General features: G+C 40.8%; 1 protein-coding gene across 3 annotated transcripts in view; it reads right to left on the reverse strand.

The window, feature by feature from the left end:
- WLS (Wnt ligand secretion mediator) overlaps nucleotides 1-19,773 on the reverse strand; it is a 101,484-nt gene that overhangs the window by 9,725 nt on the left and 71,986 nt on the right. For all 3 annotated transcript variants that reach the window (XM_090269594.1, XM_090269596.1, XM_090269595.1), the window contains exons 4-11: nucleotides 16,530-16,691; nucleotides 15,308-15,444; nucleotides 12,354-12,522; nucleotides 10,990-11,087; nucleotides 10,563-10,626; nucleotides 7,746-7,889; nucleotides 6,499-6,582; nucleotides 72-225 (exon numbers count right to left, since the gene is read on the reverse strand). In XM_090269594.1, the coding sequence (XP_090125720.1) occupies nucleotides 72-225; nucleotides 6,499-6,582; nucleotides 7,746-7,889; nucleotides 10,563-10,626; nucleotides 10,990-11,087; nucleotides 12,354-12,522; nucleotides 15,308-15,444; nucleotides 16,530-16,691 (1,012 nt within the window). The remainder of the gene's footprint in view (nucleotides 1-71; nucleotides 226-6,498; nucleotides 6,583-7,745; nucleotides 7,890-10,562; nucleotides 10,627-10,989; nucleotides 11,088-12,353; nucleotides 12,523-15,307; nucleotides 15,445-16,529; nucleotides 16,692-19,773) is intronic.

The raw sequence follows: 19,773 nt of genomic DNA on the forward strand, positions 1-19,773 counted from the left end.
CTATTTAAACCTTGTAGAGACAGAATCCTACGTATCCTAAATAGAGCTATTCTAAAGAGACCAGAACTCACCATTAGACTGGTCATCCCCGTAGTTCTTATGGGATGGTGCATACAAGAACATCAAAGCAAAGACATAGAGGTTCCACATCCCATAGATGCCTGTGAAAAAGGCACTGTTCACTTGGACTGTGACACCGCCCCACTTCCAATGGCCTTCAGTAACCTACGGAAGAAGGACAGTGACATTGAATTAGAGCCAAGAAGAAACACAGCACCAATGTAGGAACCAACCAACACAAAAACCAAGTCTCTTCTACATGTGGGAACAGTGAAAGGCCAGGTAAGACTCCATTTTTTTAATCTGAATCATACTAGTATGAACAAGTTAATTACAGGCTTACTCTATGTGTCAGGCACAAAGTCTGCTTCATCTCAGCTGCACACCAGCATCACCTGGGGAGTGTCCTTCCTAAAACAGCAGTTCATCATTATCCCTAATTTAAAGAAACTATATTGGAGTCTAACGCTTAACTACACGTATAATTCCTCCTCTGTTATCTGTCTTCTCAGCTGGCTGTAAACTCCCTGCAGAGAGAGACCATCTCTGGTTCGTTTACTGCCATATCTTCAGTGCCTAATGTACCACAGGGGCTCAATGAAGACAAATGGATCCTTAGAGTGAGTCTTCCTGAGTGGGGCAGTGTGGGGAAGCAGAACGACACAGACTTGATGTCAGAGATCCAGATTCAAATCCAGATTCCACCACTCACTCTGTTTAGGAGAAGTAAAGATGGAGACTCTGAACTTTAGTTTCCTTAAACGCAGAAGAACTTGCAGGGCTATTGAGGAGAATTAAGTTAAAATACTTCTAGAAATTTCCTGGCATGTAGTAAACACTCAATAAATCTTTTTTATATCATGTCAGTCTATGTAAGTCACTCACAAAAGTAATTATGAGCTTTCATGCGCTTTACAATTCTGCAAGAATGTTTTGAGGCCCCTTTTGTCTATGTTAATGACTCGGTAATTGTTTTAAGAGCTGTCTGACGACATGTGGATTACACTAAAAACTTTCCACAGAACTGCTGAGGTGAATGACTAATAATCTGTGCCAGCTCTGAGATGAACGAAATGATTTTGACCACTTCGGCTTGCTACAGGAATTCCTATATGGGAAGACAAGAAAGTATTGGACATATGTTCCTGTGATAGCTTAATAAGGTGGGGTTATATTAGCCATCCCTCGGAGCCCTTTCTTCTAGGAGGTGAAGTGTAAGGCGGCACACTATACCTAAATATTAGTGACCCACAGGTTGATTTCACCTCCTGATTTTGGGCCTATATTCATTTGGTACCCTCTTTATAACCCATAATCCACTGGGGCCCCAGGCATAAGTACAGATGTAAGTGCAGCTAGTTCTTTTTAAAAGACCTGGGGTGTCAGTTAACCAGATTAAGTGATTCTAGACTTATCAATTTTAATTTGACAGTGGTGATCCATAATTTTTTTCATTTTTGTGATTCATAAACTACCACCATGAGCTGTTAGTTATTTTGGGAAATAATTCACTTTATATGACATACTCACATATGTTTTTGGCAAAGGATTTCAAAACCACTACTGATTTTAGAACAATGCACCAGAATTCAAGCTATTTAGGGCTTACTTCTTAGAAATGTCTCCAGATGTCATTCTTTTTACTTTTAAGTACAGAATAGCTTCACTTGATAAAAATCACAGTACTTAGAAAATACTTATTATAATTTTTAATGCATATAATGGAAGGGGAGAGGAAGCCTAGGTTCCTGTAAATACATGCACCTGCTGTCCTCACAGAGGGAATGCTTCTGTCTGTGATTAAGGAGGGGCAGCTAGGCTGGGTGAAGTATAGGTAAAAACAGAGTGAGACAGTTGTTTTTTTCTATTCTATTAAGATAGCTGGCCTGTGACGAGACCCCACTTCCTGTGACATAAACTAGAAATACTCAGGACTAACAATTTTGCTGAAATTGATTCTTGCTGGGAATGGCATGACTGATCTAAGGGGATACCCACTTGCTCGCTTGTTACATAATGGTGCTCGACAGACAGATGTTTGCTGAATGAATATGGGGAAAGTATAGGACTGTGCAGGAAGGCCAGTGCAAATACATGGAGGTAGAAAGGGGATAGAAATAGTCATGCTTAGGAAGTATCTGATTGAAAAGTCAAGAGAAAATACTGCAGTCCCTAGCAAATCACAATAATTACACTTAAAAGTAAGAGGTCAATAGGTAATACGTTATTTCATTTAAATATTTCTGTCTATTATATTTCTTCATTTAAAACATGAAGTTAACGGGTATTAGCAAAGCTAAGATTTTAAAAAATAATAACAAGGATAATAGTAGTTAAAATTTATTCAATGCCAATGGTTTATCAGGCACTACACTAAGAATTTTACATGAAAGGTATTATTTAGTTTCAATAACAAATCTATGAGGTAGGTAGGTAATATTCCCACTCAACACATGGGGAAACTGTGACGCAGAGAGGTGCAGTATGTTGCCCAGGACTGCTCAGCCAGAAAGTCATGGCTCTGACTCTGAAGAAGGTACACTTAACCCTGATACAACGTAAGAACAAGAATATTATCTTAAACAGGGCTGAGTCTCTTAAGTTAAATTATGAGGCAACTATTGTGCAAGGTCAAATTTCTTTTGAACATTCACTTAACTGACCACAAAGCACATTGCTTATATAGTATATATACACACAGGTTTGTTTATTCAAATCTACATAGTACTATATATGCACTATATAGTCTAGATATAAATGCATGATATATAATAAATGGGATATATATGCAAAATACGATAGAACCACTCAAATGAGATGCTCATACTCTGAGGGGCACACGGCTGAGACCGAGGAAATAGCATTTTCATGCCCACCTCTCGTGTTTGCTTTGAGACACGTGCACGTCATTTAGATAAACTTGCAGAATTACCCATACTACTTAATTTGTAATCTCTAAAAGTATTATTTTCTGCTGAGGGCAAAGAGTCGAATTTGCATAAACTGTATACAGTGTCACGCTGCTGTTTGGAGATTCGACTGTGTTTTCCCCTCTTCTCTCAATTATTCATGCCTGAGCCATCCTCAGCTCTGAGCGCATTCCCACCAATGTGTACCACAATAAGCAGCCTCAACAGAGCGGGCCTTGTAAATCCAAAACCTCATTAATGCCAAGGCAGAGGTGACAGTCACCTCATTTTAACTTTCAGAGAGAAAAATCAGGGATCCCCAATGAAAATAGAAAGAACATCATCTTTCTTCCACTTTTATTTCTAAAAGTTTCTGTTTTTCCTGATTTCACATTTGAACAATTTACTTCTGTGTGAAACCACCCAATTATACCCCTGGAGCCAAGTGAAGGTCAAACCCTTTTACACCCAGTAGTCTTGACAACCAACATTCCACTTAACAACAAGATTTCTAAATCTCAGACACAGACTCTCTTACTGGAAACATTCCCTCTGTAAGTAACAGAATGAAGTGATCTCACAAACGAAAAAAGAGCTGGGGACAGGCTCTCTGGGAGTTTGCTGCTTATGGCTTGACCTGAATGTCAGGCACCTGGGAGTCCCCTTAGTGAAGGTTGGTGACCTTCTCCTCTGCATGGCACTCGTGTTCCCTACTGCCCGTCACCTCTAAATGGAACACCTCTTCCTCTTCCAGAGGGAAGGGGCTGAAAACACGCAGACTGTGATGTGCCACTGCTTGGTTGCTAGGACTGAGGCCATTAAAATGGCAGGCATTAAAAGACTGCACGTCAGTACCCAGCTACAAAGCCTCAAGGTCACTGCATTCCACAGCTTCCGTCAGCCGGTCTTTCATTCCTGGTCTCAGAGCTTCAATATCCTGGCGAGATCCCCTCGCATTATATTTCATGGGGCTTAAATGCAAGCTCTCCCAGCAAGCCCGAGACTATAATGGGAGTTTTAATACATTCCTTTTACCTAAGGCTGGGATCTATTTCAAAAAGTTACCCAATAGGTTTTCTTTCAGGTGAGCTCATTGCTGAGACATTTCAAAATGACATTAAAAAGTAAATCCTCTGATGACTGTATTAATACAGTACCTGGGACACTGAGAGCTATGCCCAAAAACGTCTTATATATCTATAAATAAGCCTTAAAAAATAACCCAGCAGGAGGAATGTGAAGAGCTAATGGAATCCAAAAGACCTCATTGCTACCCCCTTCGGGTTGAAATCCACTCTGGGCCAACTGTCACAGCAGATATAAAAAGTCAGCCACAGGCTGGAGCTATGCTAGAAAATACTGGGGCAATGGAATATTAATCTTTTACTCAAAAGAAAAGCTACAAACTCTGCTTCTTGGAAGACTGATCTCCTTTGCTTTAAAAAGGTACACGGATCAAACATGTACAAGGTTAAATTCAGACAACATATAACCGCCTTAAACACGAGCCAAATGTCCCTTCTTGACTTCAGACAGCAGGGACTCTGGAGAGACAGAGGGTAAATGGGCTGGGGCTTCCGGGAAAGGACTGCACCTTTCTTAAGTGGCAGAAACATGTGTTAGGACCAAAGGTGTCCTTCCTGAGAACACATCTTGGTACTGCCTTTTACTCCTCAGCCCACCTTACTTGAGGTCATGCTTCTCCAAGCGTGCACCCTTCTCTCGGCCTGGCAGAACTGGCTGTACTAAGCACATTACCAAAGGGCTGCAGGACTGCAAAGCATTTTGGTCACACGAGGGAATCAGCCAAGGGATAAGTCGGGCCTCCCACACAACTTGTTTGAGCTGGTTGAATAAAAAACTCATTCAGAATTTGAAATATTTTTACTGCATTTGGAGTGGTGAATGAAGTGCTCCAAGGTTTTATAAACAAACAGTCTGATACAAACACAGCACTGTTGTAGGTCAAGGCATCTGTGGTGAGCAGAACTTATGAAGATCTATATGTATATATTTTTTATTTTTTTCCACATTCACTTCAGCCCTCAGGAGCAACACTAATGCTGCCCAGTGGGCATAGCCAACAGGACTCTAGGGACTCCTAACTTGGGTTAGAGGCACCCTTGGGTGTCCTCAATATAATTCAAGGGGTCTGTGAACTAGAATGAGAAAAAAATGATATCTTTATTTTCACTAGTCTCTAAGTGAAAGTTACTGTTTCTTTCAATTATGAATATAGAAAAATAAACCCTCATAATATTAGCACTACCTGTAATTCTGTTGCCAATAGAAATCATATTTTCATATCAGTTATAGATATGTATAACTGCAAATACATTCTATCTATTGTCTATGTCTGTATTATTCCCTTTGAAATCCAAAGTTTTGTTTTTTTACTCATTTAAATATTCAAAGAATATTCACCAGGGTACCCAAGGGGTTCATGGCACAAAACCTTAGGAGCCCCTGTACTGGAATGAAACTTGCTAGCAGAATGGGGCAAGTTTTCTCCTAAGGCTCTGTGAGCACTACTAACATTTTCAAGTTTGGCCAAATACGGGGACGACAGAGAAGTTGGTAAAAAAAAAAAAAAAGTCAAAAGGACTAGGTTCTGGTCCCTAACTTATTCTATGTCCTTTGGCACAACATTCATGCTTTTTGCTATTCATAAGGGCACACCTACTCATGCTCACAATGCGCCAGGCACAGTGCAAAGCACTTTGCAAACTTGACTTTATTTGATCCTTATAGCCACCTTCTGTGGTGGTACAATTATTATATTCACTTAACAGATAAAACAATTAAAACTTTAAACTATTAAGTAATCCGTCCATAGCCTCACACTGCTAGAAAACAGCATTAAGTAAAAAATGTCTCTAAGACCACTAGATTTCATATTCTAGCAAACTGGGATAACAATTCCTACCTAGAGGAGTTCTGTGAAGCTCAAATCAACAATAGATATATAATACATTAGATGTAAATAGTACTTTCTGAAACAAGTCCAAAATTTTAAAATCATTAGAATTATTAATATTTTCAAGTACAGAAAAGTGTTGAGTTTTAGAAATAACCAGCAGAAAGATAAGGTTCTATCAGAGGGACTTTTGAATTTCATTTCATGTTTAAGTGGCAATATAATTATTACAAAGAATGGCTGATGGACTGTAAAAGGATCTATGTTAATGTTAGATAAGGATCAAATCAAATTAACACTTGCTTATTGGTGTTCTGCTACAGGGCTTGAAAAGTCCATTCTCTGAAGTAAATGAAACAAGTGCTTTTCAATATGGCTGCAGGCTTTTAATCTACTTTTCCTCTCAGGAGGCTGCACTGAAAGGGAAAATTCCGTCCACCTCTGGCCAGATGATAACAAGATCCAGACTGAAGTTGAAAGAATGTGGCTTGATCAGCTGTGCGGCATGATACTTTCCCTGCTCCCTTCTCAGTAGCTTTATAGAATTTTCCATGTTGAGTAGAAGCATCTGTCCAGGCACATTCCTACCCTGACCTCTCAGGGTCCACTTACCTGACTAACAATGAAGAAGATGACAGTCATGGCAGCACAGGCCAAGGTGATGAGCATGAGGAACTTGAACCTGAAAATTAGCCCCTATGAGAAAAGAGGGAAAGAGTAGTTGAACTCTCTAATTTTAAAGAACTCTATAAAACTAAGTTTCTAAGAAAGATGGTAAAATAATTTCACATAGTAACATTTCTCCTGCAGAGGTGAATGTGGCTGAAAATGTATTGGGCCAAATATTTCCTATGTTCTTATCTCTCATGAAACAGTAATACCAGAGCCTGGGAAATTATATTCACAGCACGTCACGAGGCTGCTAATTTCCCTGCTAAGCTGGTTATGCTTCTCCACAAGGGTTCAAAGTTACCAGATCCAAGTTTTCTGCAGTTGCAATAAAATTCTGCTCCAGTGAACAAAAAGAAATATGCATATTAATCAACATGAAGTGGATCTGATTGAATTTTTTCATGTGTCACTCTAGGTCTAGAGACAGAACTTTAGAATGTGCCCAGGGTTTCCGAGTGCAGGATTGAAGGGCACATTTGTTTGGGGTAGGGATGCCTCTTATTACAGATCCACTGCATATAGAAACCCTGTGGTTCTGCTGTTTCTCTTTTCATAGAGGAATTAGGCCCATGTCTCTAAGGACCACCACTTTGGCAGGAGCCCAAAGGGATCCTTGATAAATTTAGAATGTGTTGTCTGCATTAAAGATATGAGGATGTTGAATGTGTCTGTTGAATGAGGCACATAATCTATAAACCGAGATTCCTGAACTACATCTGAGTACCTGCTGGATATTTCAGGGGAACTGTGATGGAGATCAGTTGACCTAGGCTGAACCCCAGTCTAAAGGCTAATTCTCAGCAAGGGAACCTTAAGTAATGCCTCACCCCAAGCCAAATTCCAATTCTACCACCCTCAAATCTCCCGTCTAGTATGCACCTACATTCCATTCCAAAGCTGAAGAACCTGCTGGACAAGTTTACTCCCCACCGGGGACAGAAAGAAATTTATACCACAGTAAACTCCAAGATTTAGATAGTTCAGCTAGATGCTTCTCAGAGTAGGATTTAACCTCTTATTTTGCACAAAGATCCTATATTACACAGAAATGTCTCATTTTATATGTGTAATTAAAATAAAGGCTTCCAATCTCCAGATGTAGGGTGGTGTGTGTGTGTGCGTGTGTTTACACATCAAGCAGGAGATATTGAGTACCATTTCCTGAATGAGCCAAGAGATTTGCTTACCTCATAGTGTAGCCGCCGGACTTTGCTCATGGCTGGCAGGCTGGACTGCTTCCCACTGATGTTCCGAAACACCTGAAATACCATGAAGCACAGAAACAGGAAGTACAGACAGAGACAGATTCCAGCCACAATGATGAAAGCCATCTGATGGTGTCCAGTAAAGGAAACGGCACAGTAGCCACGCTTCTCTCCTCCTCTGTTGGCAATATCATTTGTCTCCACATATTTAGGCAATTTTCAGGGTGATAAAATATTAAAACCTGGCTCTAACACCAGTGATAGAGGTTTTCTGACACCAAAGTACCACAGAGAGGGACATTCCAAATTGCTTTCTAAGGCAAATAAGAGAAACGGAGCTTTACCTGTTAAAAATCTAGACTCTAGGGTCTACCCTAGACCAACTGAATCAGAATCTGCCTTTTAACAAGATCCTCAGGAGACCTAAAGGCACAATTAATTTGAAAAGCACTAAAATATTCAGCATTGGTTGCAAAATACTGATCAGGTGGATAGCTGCATTAAAATCACCAGAGTAGTTAAAACACAGGTGGCCCAGGTCTCTCACTGCAGGTATATGGAATCAGATTTTCCAAGGGATAGGACACTAAGTATAACCATGCTTGAGAACCACTGGGCTAGTCCCTGGATATTTAGGAGATTGAAATACTCTGGAATGAGAAGGAAATGGAACGGGGCTGGGTGTGGTGGCTGATAAGGGGGGCTGGCCATGGGACTGAAGGTCTTGAAGTAGAACCAGGCATGAGGTTCTATTTGCAATCTTCTGTCCATCACAGAAATAATCTTGTCCAATGGAACAGGGAGCAGTAGGGCACATGGGCAAGGCGGGAGCTGAGGGGTTGGCAATGTACTTTGAGACCAAGGAGGGTGACTCTAAGACCTATCTTTAAAGTTCAATCTGAGAACCTCCAAGGCTTGGGATAGAGTGAGCTGTCTTGGGAGACAGGTGACCCGACTCCAACTCCTTTCTGCTACAACTCTACCCTAAGTTGCATACTTTAAAATATTTTAACAAGTGTGAACTCAACATGTATGAGGCCTGTCAGGAAAAAGTCCAGACATTGTTAATATAATGAGAATGGTTTGCGCAACATTGATGTAACCTGGCAGCCAGGGAGAGTGGACTGGAATGTGCATGTGTGAACAATGATGACTTCACCGTACTAGTTTGTGGGGGTGGTAGACACCATTGAGTGAGCATGTGTACTGTGTGGCTGTCACATTCAAAATGACTGAATGAGTAGAGCAACAAATCTGCATCACATTTTGCATTAAGCCTAAATATTCCTCCATGGAAACTATTTGGGTGATTCAGAAGGTCACAGCTATGGGCAAGTGGTGATGGGCAGCTTCATCGTGACAATGTGCCTGCTCATGCATCACATCTGTGCAGAATTTTTTGGTGAAACACCAAATCGCCCAGGTAACTCATGCCCCCATACAGCCCAGATTTGGTGCCCTGCAACTTCTGGCTTTTCCCAAAACTAAAATCACCTTTGAAAGGGAAGAGATTTCAGACCGTCGATGAGATTCAGGAAAATACAACAGAGCAGCTGATGGTGATTGGGAGAACTGGGTGAGGCCTTAAGGTGCCTACTTTGAAGGGGACTGAGGCATCATTGTTCTATGTACAATGTTCCTTGTATCTTGTATCTTCTTCAATAAATATCTCTATTTTTCATATTACATGGCTGGATACCTTCTGGAAAGACCTCATATATTTCATTAAATAACATAGTTAATGAAGTTTTTCCTTCTTTCCTAAAATCAATAGTACCCTGAAATGAAGGGAACAAAGTTATTTGCTTCAGGAGTTGAAACTTTATTTGCCTCCCTGAACCTCCATCGTATCAGTAGAACAAAAGAGTTGGAGTAGACTTAACATTCTATATATATATATAAACATTCTATATATATATATATATATATATATATTCCCTGTTTGGTTTTTGATGGGGGAAATGGAGTGATGGAGGGACTGGGAGAGCTTAACTCTCTTATCGTCAGGACATGATACTACTGACTTAGTTTACTCACAAACTTCTTGTGATAATAAGAAGCCAATATAAACATTATGGCTGGACAAAGCTTATTTACCAGCACATGATAAGATATTATCCATTAGGAAAGAATACAACTCAAGGCTTTCTGCCCTCTCCAGAGGACAGTCTTTTTCTTCCAAAGGTTTTAACATATTATTCAGGAAAATAATATATTTAAATCCAGCATCTTAAAAGGGATAAGCTAAGACTGTCATTTCTGCTTCACAAAGATGACTCTGACAGATTTTATGCCAACCAACCAGAAGCCTCAGCGACACCTCTGGAACTAATCACCTTAGCCTTATCTCCACTTGGTCTCAGAAATGAATAGCAGCGGCATGGTATGCCAGCACACCAAGGTCACTGTAAGAAGTCTCACACACAGGCAACTTCAGAAATGGGCTCTCTCACAAGGAGTTCAGAGATGAGCTTCCATGGCTTCAGGGAAAAGCTAGTTATTATTCAGTCTGCATTAAACAAGTGTAGAATGGATAATTCAGACAGGGTGCAGTAAGACCAGCAACTCTGATGCCTCTGCCGTGGGGCTGTGCTGCAATCTCCTTATTTTGCCTGCTCTCACCCGGGCTTGAAAGCAAGCATTAATTCCTCTCATTATTTTCCTTAATTGTGCTGTTATCATTGGTCTAACGATCAAAGCTCTGGCTGAGCCCATATGGAGAACATCATTAGAAAATGATCTTGGGGATTGGGCAGCTGTAAGAAGAAATAAAACCCTGAGCCCATCCAGGAAGGATACAGCCAGCTCTGTTCCAACATCTGTAGTCCAGATACTGTAGAAGGGATTCGTGAGTTGTACCCCTCTACAAAGAGAAACAAGATGGAAAGGCAAGACACAATTAATAGAGGCAAAGGGTAACTTTCCTTTTTACATGTTCTTAGCTTTTCAATCGAGGGATGTGGGCTATATTTAGACTAAGAAAAGTCAGAGGACTTAAGTAGAAAAGGAGTTTGAAGAATAATCAGCCCAAATATTTTGCATCTGTAAAGAGCTTTCTTTGTCTTTGATTTAATCCCAGTCTTTATCTGAGGATGTGACTGTGTCCAACCCTTTTGGTCCACAGTCTCCCAACCACCCTTCTCCCTTCTGAATACTCCTCCTAAAGAGCTGGCAGTGGACACGGTGACACACATTTCAGCCCAGAGTCCCGCAGGCATCTGCTCACCTCTCGCACATGTCAAATATGAAGAGGCAGAAAGAGCCAACAGCTATTGGTCCAACTTGCTTCCAGTACCCTGCTATGTGATTCCGTTCATGCTGATCCTGTTGAAAGCCAAGTTGAGAAATGAGATAAAGACAAGGAGAGAAAAGCAATTCTATATAGGTGAGTGAGTCATTCCAACAATCCTTGCTGACAACCTGCTGTGGATTGAGCATGACGCTAGACGCTGGGCATGTGAGAACGGGAAACACCAAAATCTGTTCTTAAACGCTCTCATAGTAATAACAACAGAATACTACAGGAACACAAAGAAAAGCTTTGTAGTTTAAATCATGCAGAATTAAATTCCTATGTGTCTTATCCCTTGTGTTTGTTAAGGTGCAGTGGTCCCCAGACGACAGAATAAAGACTCTAAGGCATTAAAATATGTCAAGTGTTTAGAGCTCTCATGGTTAGGTGAATAAATACACGTTTGCCCTATCTTTACTAAAAACAAGAATGATTCCTCTTGATGCATGTAAAATGACACAAAGAGAGAAAGTAAAGGAATGAAAAATGAGAAAATGGAGAAAGACAAAAGACAGATCTTAGAATCCCAAGCTGGGACCCAGGTGGGACAGTCTACACCAATTCACTCTGAGCCATCCACCTGGAAGCCTGTCCAGCTGCTGTACCTGTGTCCCCTCCACTCCCTGTCCCTGCTGCTGAGGGCCCATTCTCAGTGAGTCACTGCTGGCAGACCCTTGTGCTTACTCCAGCAGTAGGCAAAAGCCTTTCTCTCCTCTTGCTGTTCTCCTGGAAGGGCTGCAAAGCTTCAGAAGCAATGATCAAGCCATAATGAAATTTAAAAACAGCCCACTCTACTATGAAGCCCATAGTTGGCCCCTGCTCCAGCTGGCGTATCACTCTACCACAATGTGATGACGGCACCATTCTTATTTTTATCCATGGTACCTTCAGTCCCTCTTGAAATATGATTTGGTGTCTGTGCAGGGAGATAAGTATTTCAGGCTAATAGGGGTTACTAGGCCACCTGGACAGATTGCCATCTGGAAAGAACTGGGCCCAAATTCTCTAGCGGTTACTTTGGTCCTGGGGACAAGCACAGCAGAAGTCAAAGGCCAAGAAATAATAATAATCATTAATATTTGTGTGTTTCCTTTCTGCTAAGTATGTTACATTTAAGTCTCACATAAAAAGATAGGAAATTGAGACTCAAGAATGATTAAGTCACTTGCCTAAAGCCCCTCAGCTAACAAGTGGGGAAGTGGCTATGCGAACTGACTGCCTGACTCCAGAGCTTACTAGTAACCACTAGTGTATCCCGCCTCATCCACTGTCCCTTCCCCAGGGGCTCTTCCTCTTACCATCATGTGCTCGCCACAGAAGATGATCCAGAAGGAGAGAAGCATTGCATAGAAAATGCCCTGTCGAATATCACCAAACAATAGCATCCAGGTCCAGTCAAACCCAATGGAAAACCATTCCACTGGGATATTGATAAAAGTCATGGAAATCCCAAGGGCAAAGATGACTCTGATGGCAAGAAAATATCAGGAAAACAACTTCATTCATTTGGGAAGCAGATCATCAAAATTCAGAAGCCAGTTTTGGGAAAGGAGATGTTACTTATTGGGCCTGATGCTCTATGATCAGTTTCATAGCTCTCGTAATGAGTTTCAACACAGAGATGCAAAATGTCCTATTTTGTTGGCAGCACTACAGAATGAAGGAGTGTTATCTTCACCTTTCTAGATAATTAAACTTGATCTCCTTAATTCCTAGAACTTTATTTTGGTACTAGCTCAGGTTAAACACTTCCTACAATGTTTTTACCCTCCCTTGCCTTCTTAATCAGACCTCATTTAATATAATTATCTTCTGTTACCTATTCAGGTTATCATCAGCTTGATCATTAAGAACATTCATTATTATTATGCTTTCCTCAGCAACTATAAATTATATAAGCATATTCATTTCAATAATAAACGACTCTACACAATATGAAATACAAATTCTTTTAGCAGCTTGTTTAGTTTTTATTTTTCTTTTGCCCGTCACTTCTCTATCAAAATGTCATTCAGTCACTCATTTATTCCTATTTTCATTCATAACAATGAAATACATATGTTTATTAAACACAAATTATGTACCAGGCATTTTGTTAGGGCTATAGAAACCTAAATAAATAGGACCAGTTCTTCCACTCGTGGAGATATATTTAGTGCCTAGCCAAATAGACAGACCTAGTGTGGTAAGTGATGTGACAGAAGTGGCACAGGCTGCTATGGGGACTAACTTTGACAGAGACAGAAATTGAGCTGAGTTATGAGTCAAAGTTAGGGAGGCGGGACATTCAAAGCAGAGGGAAATGTCTGGATGGAGCCACAGAAGCCTGGAACAGCCTGAGGCATTCGGGGGTCTCCATGTAGCACATACCAGGAAATGCTAGGACATGATACCAGAGAAGTGAAAAGGGCTGAACTCATGAGCAAACCTGAATATATCATTAGAGGATTTACCCTGAAATAACTGAGGACCAATAAAAAAGGTTCAACAATGGAGCGACATGATTTACTCATTAATTCGTTCAATAAATTCACGGTCATTGACTTCCTGCTATGTGCCGATCACTATTCTAGACACTAGGGATATAGAAGAAAACAAAATAGACAGAAGTCTCTCTCCAGTGACCCCTATATTCAGATGGGGTGAGAGGAGCGCTAAGGGAGGAAATAGAGAATGAGTATTAAAAAGAAAAATAAAGCAAGGTAGGAGGATGGAGAGCAGTGCTATTTTACATATGGTAGACAGGGGGAAGCCTCTAAGATAAAAGACAAGAGCACAGCGCTTGAAGGAAATTAGGAACTGAGCCACAGATATATCTTAGTAAGAACATTTCAGATAAAGAGAATAGCAAGTGCAAAGGCCCTGAGGTGACAGCATGCTAGGCATCTTTGAGCACCAAGGTGACAATACGTGGTGAAGAAGGCAGGAGATGAAATCAGAGGGAGTCCAGAGCATCTAGGGTTTTATATGCTAGAACAAAGGAGATGCAAAGTCAATAAAGAGCTCTGAGCAGAGGCGTGACATGATTTGATTTTACTTAAAAGTGAACAATCTGGCTGCAATGTAAATACATTATAGGGAGGAAAATGGTGGAAGCAAGGAGAGCAGTTGAGAGGTTATTTCCAATAAACCAGGTGAGAAATGATGGTGGTAGCAATGGTTAGATTAGGGTAGTAGCAATGAAAATGGTGAGATTCCCTGGTGGGTTGGATGAGGAGTGTGAATAAACAGAACTAAAGGATGACTCCTACATGTCTAGCCTGAGCAAGGCGACAGGACGGAACTGCCATTTCATAAGATGGGACCACTTGGGAGAGGAGCAAGTGTTCTTTGTACATGCTACATTTTTGTGCAAGTGAAGATGTTGAATAAAGAGATAGTCTAGAGTTGGGAGAGGCTGAAGTTGATGATTATAAATTAAGAGTCATCATTTAAATGCTTTTTAAAACCATGAGTTTAGATGAGCTCGCCCAAAGAATAAGCATAGCTAATAAAATAGTTCCACAGACTGAGCCCTGGCTCCAAAGTTTAAGAGGTTAGGTACCCAGTTGGAAACAGCAATGGAGCCGATGGCTGGCAAAAGAGAAGAATAACCACAAGAAAGGTGGAAGAGGCTCTGTTAAAAGGGGAGTGATCAATCATGTCAAGTGCTGATGACGAGTTAAGAAAAGGGAGGACTGAAAAATGACCATGGGGTTTGGAATGTGAAGGTCACTGGTGATCTTGTCAAGAGCAGTTTCATGGGTTGGGGGGATGTTGATATGGGCTTGAGAAAAAATAGGAGAAGATACGCAGAAAATTGTTCTGAGGAGTTTTGTTATAAAAAACAAAAAAAATGGTGTGATGGGAAAAAAGTTTTGTTTAGGAATGGGAGATGGTAGCGGGTATTTGTATATTAATGGGAATAATTCAGCCAGAAGGGAAAAGTCAACAATATGGAAGAGAAAGGTGATAAGTATATCTACAGGAGCATCATCCTTCTGGTGGGACTGTTAGGAGAGACACAGTTAACCCACTGTAACAGAGAGAAGTATCTGATTCAGACCATGGGGATGAGGAGCTAGGACAGAATAAAAAGCCAAAAGAGATAGAACCTGTAGAATTTAATAATAATTTGCATGTGAAAGCTGGTCAGATCGCTAGCCCAAGTAACACACTGAACACTTGAACTAGAACCTGCCAAAGCAAGGAGCACGGCAGACAGACCATGCATTGCTGTGTTCCTTACGAATGCTCCATAATCAGCTCTTACTTCTCTAGAAGCACTGGGGGTCGGGACATCATGGTTATCCTCCTCCAGTACCACACCATGATGATGAAGATGCTGGGTGTGAGGAAGGTCTTCATGGCAAACCACACCTTGGTGAAGCCTCCATTTTGGTGGATTCCCTAGAGAAAGGCCAACATAATTTTGAAGGTGAATATATCTTAACGTTATTTCCTACCCGCACATGCATTTCAGAGAGAGGTAAAGGGAGACCTTGTCTTCTGAACTGTCAAGATCAAGAGCTTTCACATTCATAGCATGTACTGTCCTCAGACTCCCCCTGGCACTTCCTCAGGAATCACAGAAATATAAATCAAAAGGCATAAAAATGCACCCACTGTATACTAAGGGAATGATTAAGAATACGATCAAAGGTTTTTCTGTAAGGCCTTCATTGAAACTTGGAGATATCTTAGATGCCCAAAGCTGAGACTGGTAAAATATGTTAAGGTAAATCTATGCAGTAGAATGAATGCTAAACAGTATCGCAAAGTGTGTGTGTGTGCGTGTGTAATATTCATTCACTATATATATACACACACATATATATATAAGATATGCACAATATACCATAAAAATATCCACAAATACCATTAAACTTAAATAGCAAGGAGCAGAAGTGTCAATTGAGTATGATCTCAATTTTAAGTGGATTATATAAGTATATATGTATAGAAAAAATAATCTGGAATCAAAACCTCAATAGTGGTTATTTCTACATGGTAGGATATTACAAGTAATTTTTATATCTTATGTGTTTACTTGTGCTTTCTAATTTTCTACAAAAATATATTTCTTGTGTGATTATTTTTAGATTAAAAAAATGGTCTCCTAACTCCATGTTCTAATTTTTCCCATTAAGCAAAATAAATAGAAAGAACCTAAAACACCAGTGCTCCTTTTAATATTTGTGCTTGCAAATTGAAACATGTAAAAAAATTGCTTTTATCTTGGTGTTATTCATTATGCAATCATGATCATTATAATATCTTAAATGGGCACAACAGTTGCAGTGTTTTCCATTTCTGGAATCTCTCACACAAATTTATGATCTCAGTCATCACAGGTATGTGTTATTCTTCCTATTTCTCCAATGAGACAGCCGCGACACGGAGATGTGAAGAGTGAGAGGCGAGTTTCCCTCCGATACACATGCTCAGTAGCCAGTGTTTTAGTGCGGCAGACTGCGCGGGTCAGGTTCACTCACCACCAACCGAATATCTTTTATCTCCCCGATCCCAACGTTGATTTTCTTCTTCTCATTCACAGGCAGCCGGATGTTTAGAAGGTAGTACTTATGAGCCACAGACCCGATTTCCATGAAAGGAAGGACATCACATTCATAGTAACGACCCTCATGCTCTGGGGTCTGGCAGAAGAGAGGTTTTGAGGCAGGGTTATTATTTCCAATAGACTATCTGAACTGCCTGTCTTGGCTTTGCTTCCTCTTGCCACTTCTAAAAAGCTAATACTTAAAGGTATACCTTACAGGTACATTTAATAAGTCACACTGGAAGTATGGTATCAACTGGTTGCCCTTCCCACCTTCAAAAAAAAAAATAATAATAAAGAAAGAAAGAACACTAGCCACACTGGAGCCAGAACCTAAAATGTTAGGTAAAAAGTATAAATCTTTTCTACCTCTTTACTTTTTTTCTCAGCATTTTAACCCTTATCTGAATCTCATATCAGATTAACTTGGTCTACCAGGAAGGACTGCAGGCTTTTTATTTGGTGCCTAACATTGGAGGCCTGCAGGACTTCATGGAACAAATAGTCAACTTCTTAAATGTTCAGAAGGAAGCCCTAGCTGATGTTCTCACAGTCTTAGATAATAGCTAATTAGTTACATGGCTTTGGCCAGCAGGAGAAACTGCAAGAAGCTGAAAATATCTACTTTTGGTTGATATGATAGAAAAAGAAGCAAATCCAGGAGCCCTTGGGATTTGGGGAAGACAGAATGGTTTAAAGGGTAATAATGGGATTCATTTGTTAGAGGTGCACACTTGGAATTTTCTATCTCCAAAGCTTAACTGTCCAAGAGACAAGATGGCAGAAGGAGCAGAAATTTTAATTAAACAAAACTTAATCCCAGTTCCTAATGAAAGCCTCTTGGACTTCCTGCCAAACAATTGAAGAGATGCTGCCCAAAGCATGGCAGTGGGAGACAGGAGAGTAGGGGCACGGGCTGTTCCAAAAACTGAATCCTCTCCTCCCTCACCAGGACTTTGGCCTCGTGTCCCTGCTAAGGGCCAGGGGCAGCGGCGGTAAATCCAGGTGTGCAGAGGCAGGAGCTTTAGCAGCCAGTGACTTTTTCCTGGTAAAAGAAATGAGCGTCTGCCATCAATGTTGGGTTTATATGCCATTTTTAATGTTTGCTGATCATGTTATAGGAAAGAACTAATTTGTTGTTCCCAAGCTTAAAGTCTCAGGATGGCTATCACTTTTTGTTTATCTTCAGAGTAAAAAGTGTTGTGGAAAAATTGGAAGGATGATAAGGAGTCTGTAATCTAACTAATAGTGTATGAAGAGTGTTCTGCCCCTTTGGTGACCTTGGGGAGCTCTTTATTGGAGTGTCAGAGCTTAGAGTGCCAGAAACAGACCTTTGTATAGAGACAAAAGACACACATGACAAAGGAGAGGGAGCACAGGCAAATTCGAGCCCCCACTCTTCTATGCCCTACTTAGGGCAGACATCACTAATCAATCATGAGAGTTTTTCATCCTCTCAGGTTTGAGGGGCTCTTATCAGAGCTACCAGTTGATTAGGCATGGCTTGTGGAATTTAAAAAATTCTTCTGTAGAAAGAATCCTTCTTTCCCAAACTTCAGCTGCAGGCAGTTTTTCTCTGTCCTCTGCTTCTTTCTCTCTCTTATACTTAAAAATCAGGGCTAGTGTTAGGTTTCTGCAGGAAGGAAGAACAAAAATACACTTTAGGCTCCAAGTCTGCCTCAGATTAAGCTGCATTGAGGAGGCTGAGCACTCTGTGCCGTAACAGCAGGAAGAGGGTTTTCTGATATGCTTTCCTGCCAGAGTGTTGTTTGATTTCTAAAAATTGAGAATTTGAGGGGGAAAGGAACAAAAGTTTATTGAATCTAATGCCACTGATTTCATTATGCAATGTGCCCCTGGTCCCAAAAGTAACAGTATTGAGTTGAGGGCATAGGTCTTCCCAGTCCAGCCTCCAGCTCTGACAGGGAAGAGGTTTTGTGAGTAGGCAAACAGAAAGGAATGATGTTGCCTCAGGCAAGCCTGAAGCAGGCGCTGTGCTGCCGTAAGGAGGGCAGTGAACTCCAAGACTGGAGACTTCGATTCTAGCTATGACCTTGCTCCTTGCTGACTACCATGTGAAGGTCATCTACCTCATTTGGCCTTACTTTCTTCATAAGTAAAACAAGAAAATACAATAAGATAATCTCCAGGGTTACTTCTAGTTCCCCGTCATGGGTCTCTGGGTGTCCTCCGCTTCCCTGTCCCTAGAGAGAGGGTAATGCTACCAACCCATGAGTTAAATTTATCTAAGTTTAAGAAATCAGACACACTGGATTCCGGGATCCTGGTCTGGCCCACCTGTCTCAAAGACAAATTCACTGTACCCTGTTGGGGACTCTTCCTATGCACTGAAGTTCTGCCTCTGCCAGGATTTAGGGCATTTAGAAAGAAAGACACTCCCCTTACTCTCTTTGCTTTCTCCTGTCTCCCTCCACCCTCCCCCAACTCCAGCATGAGACTGACTAATTAGAACAAATTACAGCAGGTGGCAACTTGACTTTTTTTTTTTTTTTTAACCTCACAATCCACCAGGGACTAAAAAGCTTTAAAGCAATTTCTCATTTAATCTTCAGGCTCAAGACTAAATTTCACTGCAATCAAAAGGCATAGATTTGATGATTCATTTCTTTCACACTTTTCAAGGTTTAATATCTTTCTTGAAAGGGATCAACACATCCTAAAGATAATTAAGCAGCCAACATTAAGGAGCAGTTGCAGGCTTCTTAATGACTTCCCTTCACTCTGATTCTCAGCGCCCTCCGAGTGTGTAAGTAAGGTGAGAAATGACTTTTCCCTTTTCTGAGGATGAAATTCCATATCCCAAAGCTTTATATCCTTTAGCTTCGATAGTCAACCAATCTCACCGTTGAAAGATGCAATCAACTTGCAGCGACTGCTAGAAAGGTTTTAATTAATTTTCTCCATTGCACACAGAGATATGAAAATGTCAGATATTCCTCTCTCCTGCTACCTCCAGCTCCTCTTTGCCATTCATTTTTACCCACTGATTGCCCCCTGAGGGCCTACCTAAACAATCTCAGATAGCTTTTTTTGTTGGGGCTAAGCCAAGGATCTAGGGCAGTGGCTCTCAAACTTTATCGAGCTTAAGAAAAGGAATTGAAATCCTATTAAAACAGATTCCGTGCTCCTACACTCTGAGATTTTGATCAAGTAGGGTT

This window comes from Furipterus horrens, unplaced genomic scaffold, assembly GCF_987537825.1.
Source record: "Furipterus horrens unplaced genomic scaffold, mFurHor1.1.pri manual_scaffold_3, whole genome shotgun sequence".
NCBI classification, from domain to species: domain Eukaryota; kingdom Metazoa; phylum Chordata; class Mammalia; order Chiroptera; family Furipteridae; genus Furipterus; species Furipterus horrens.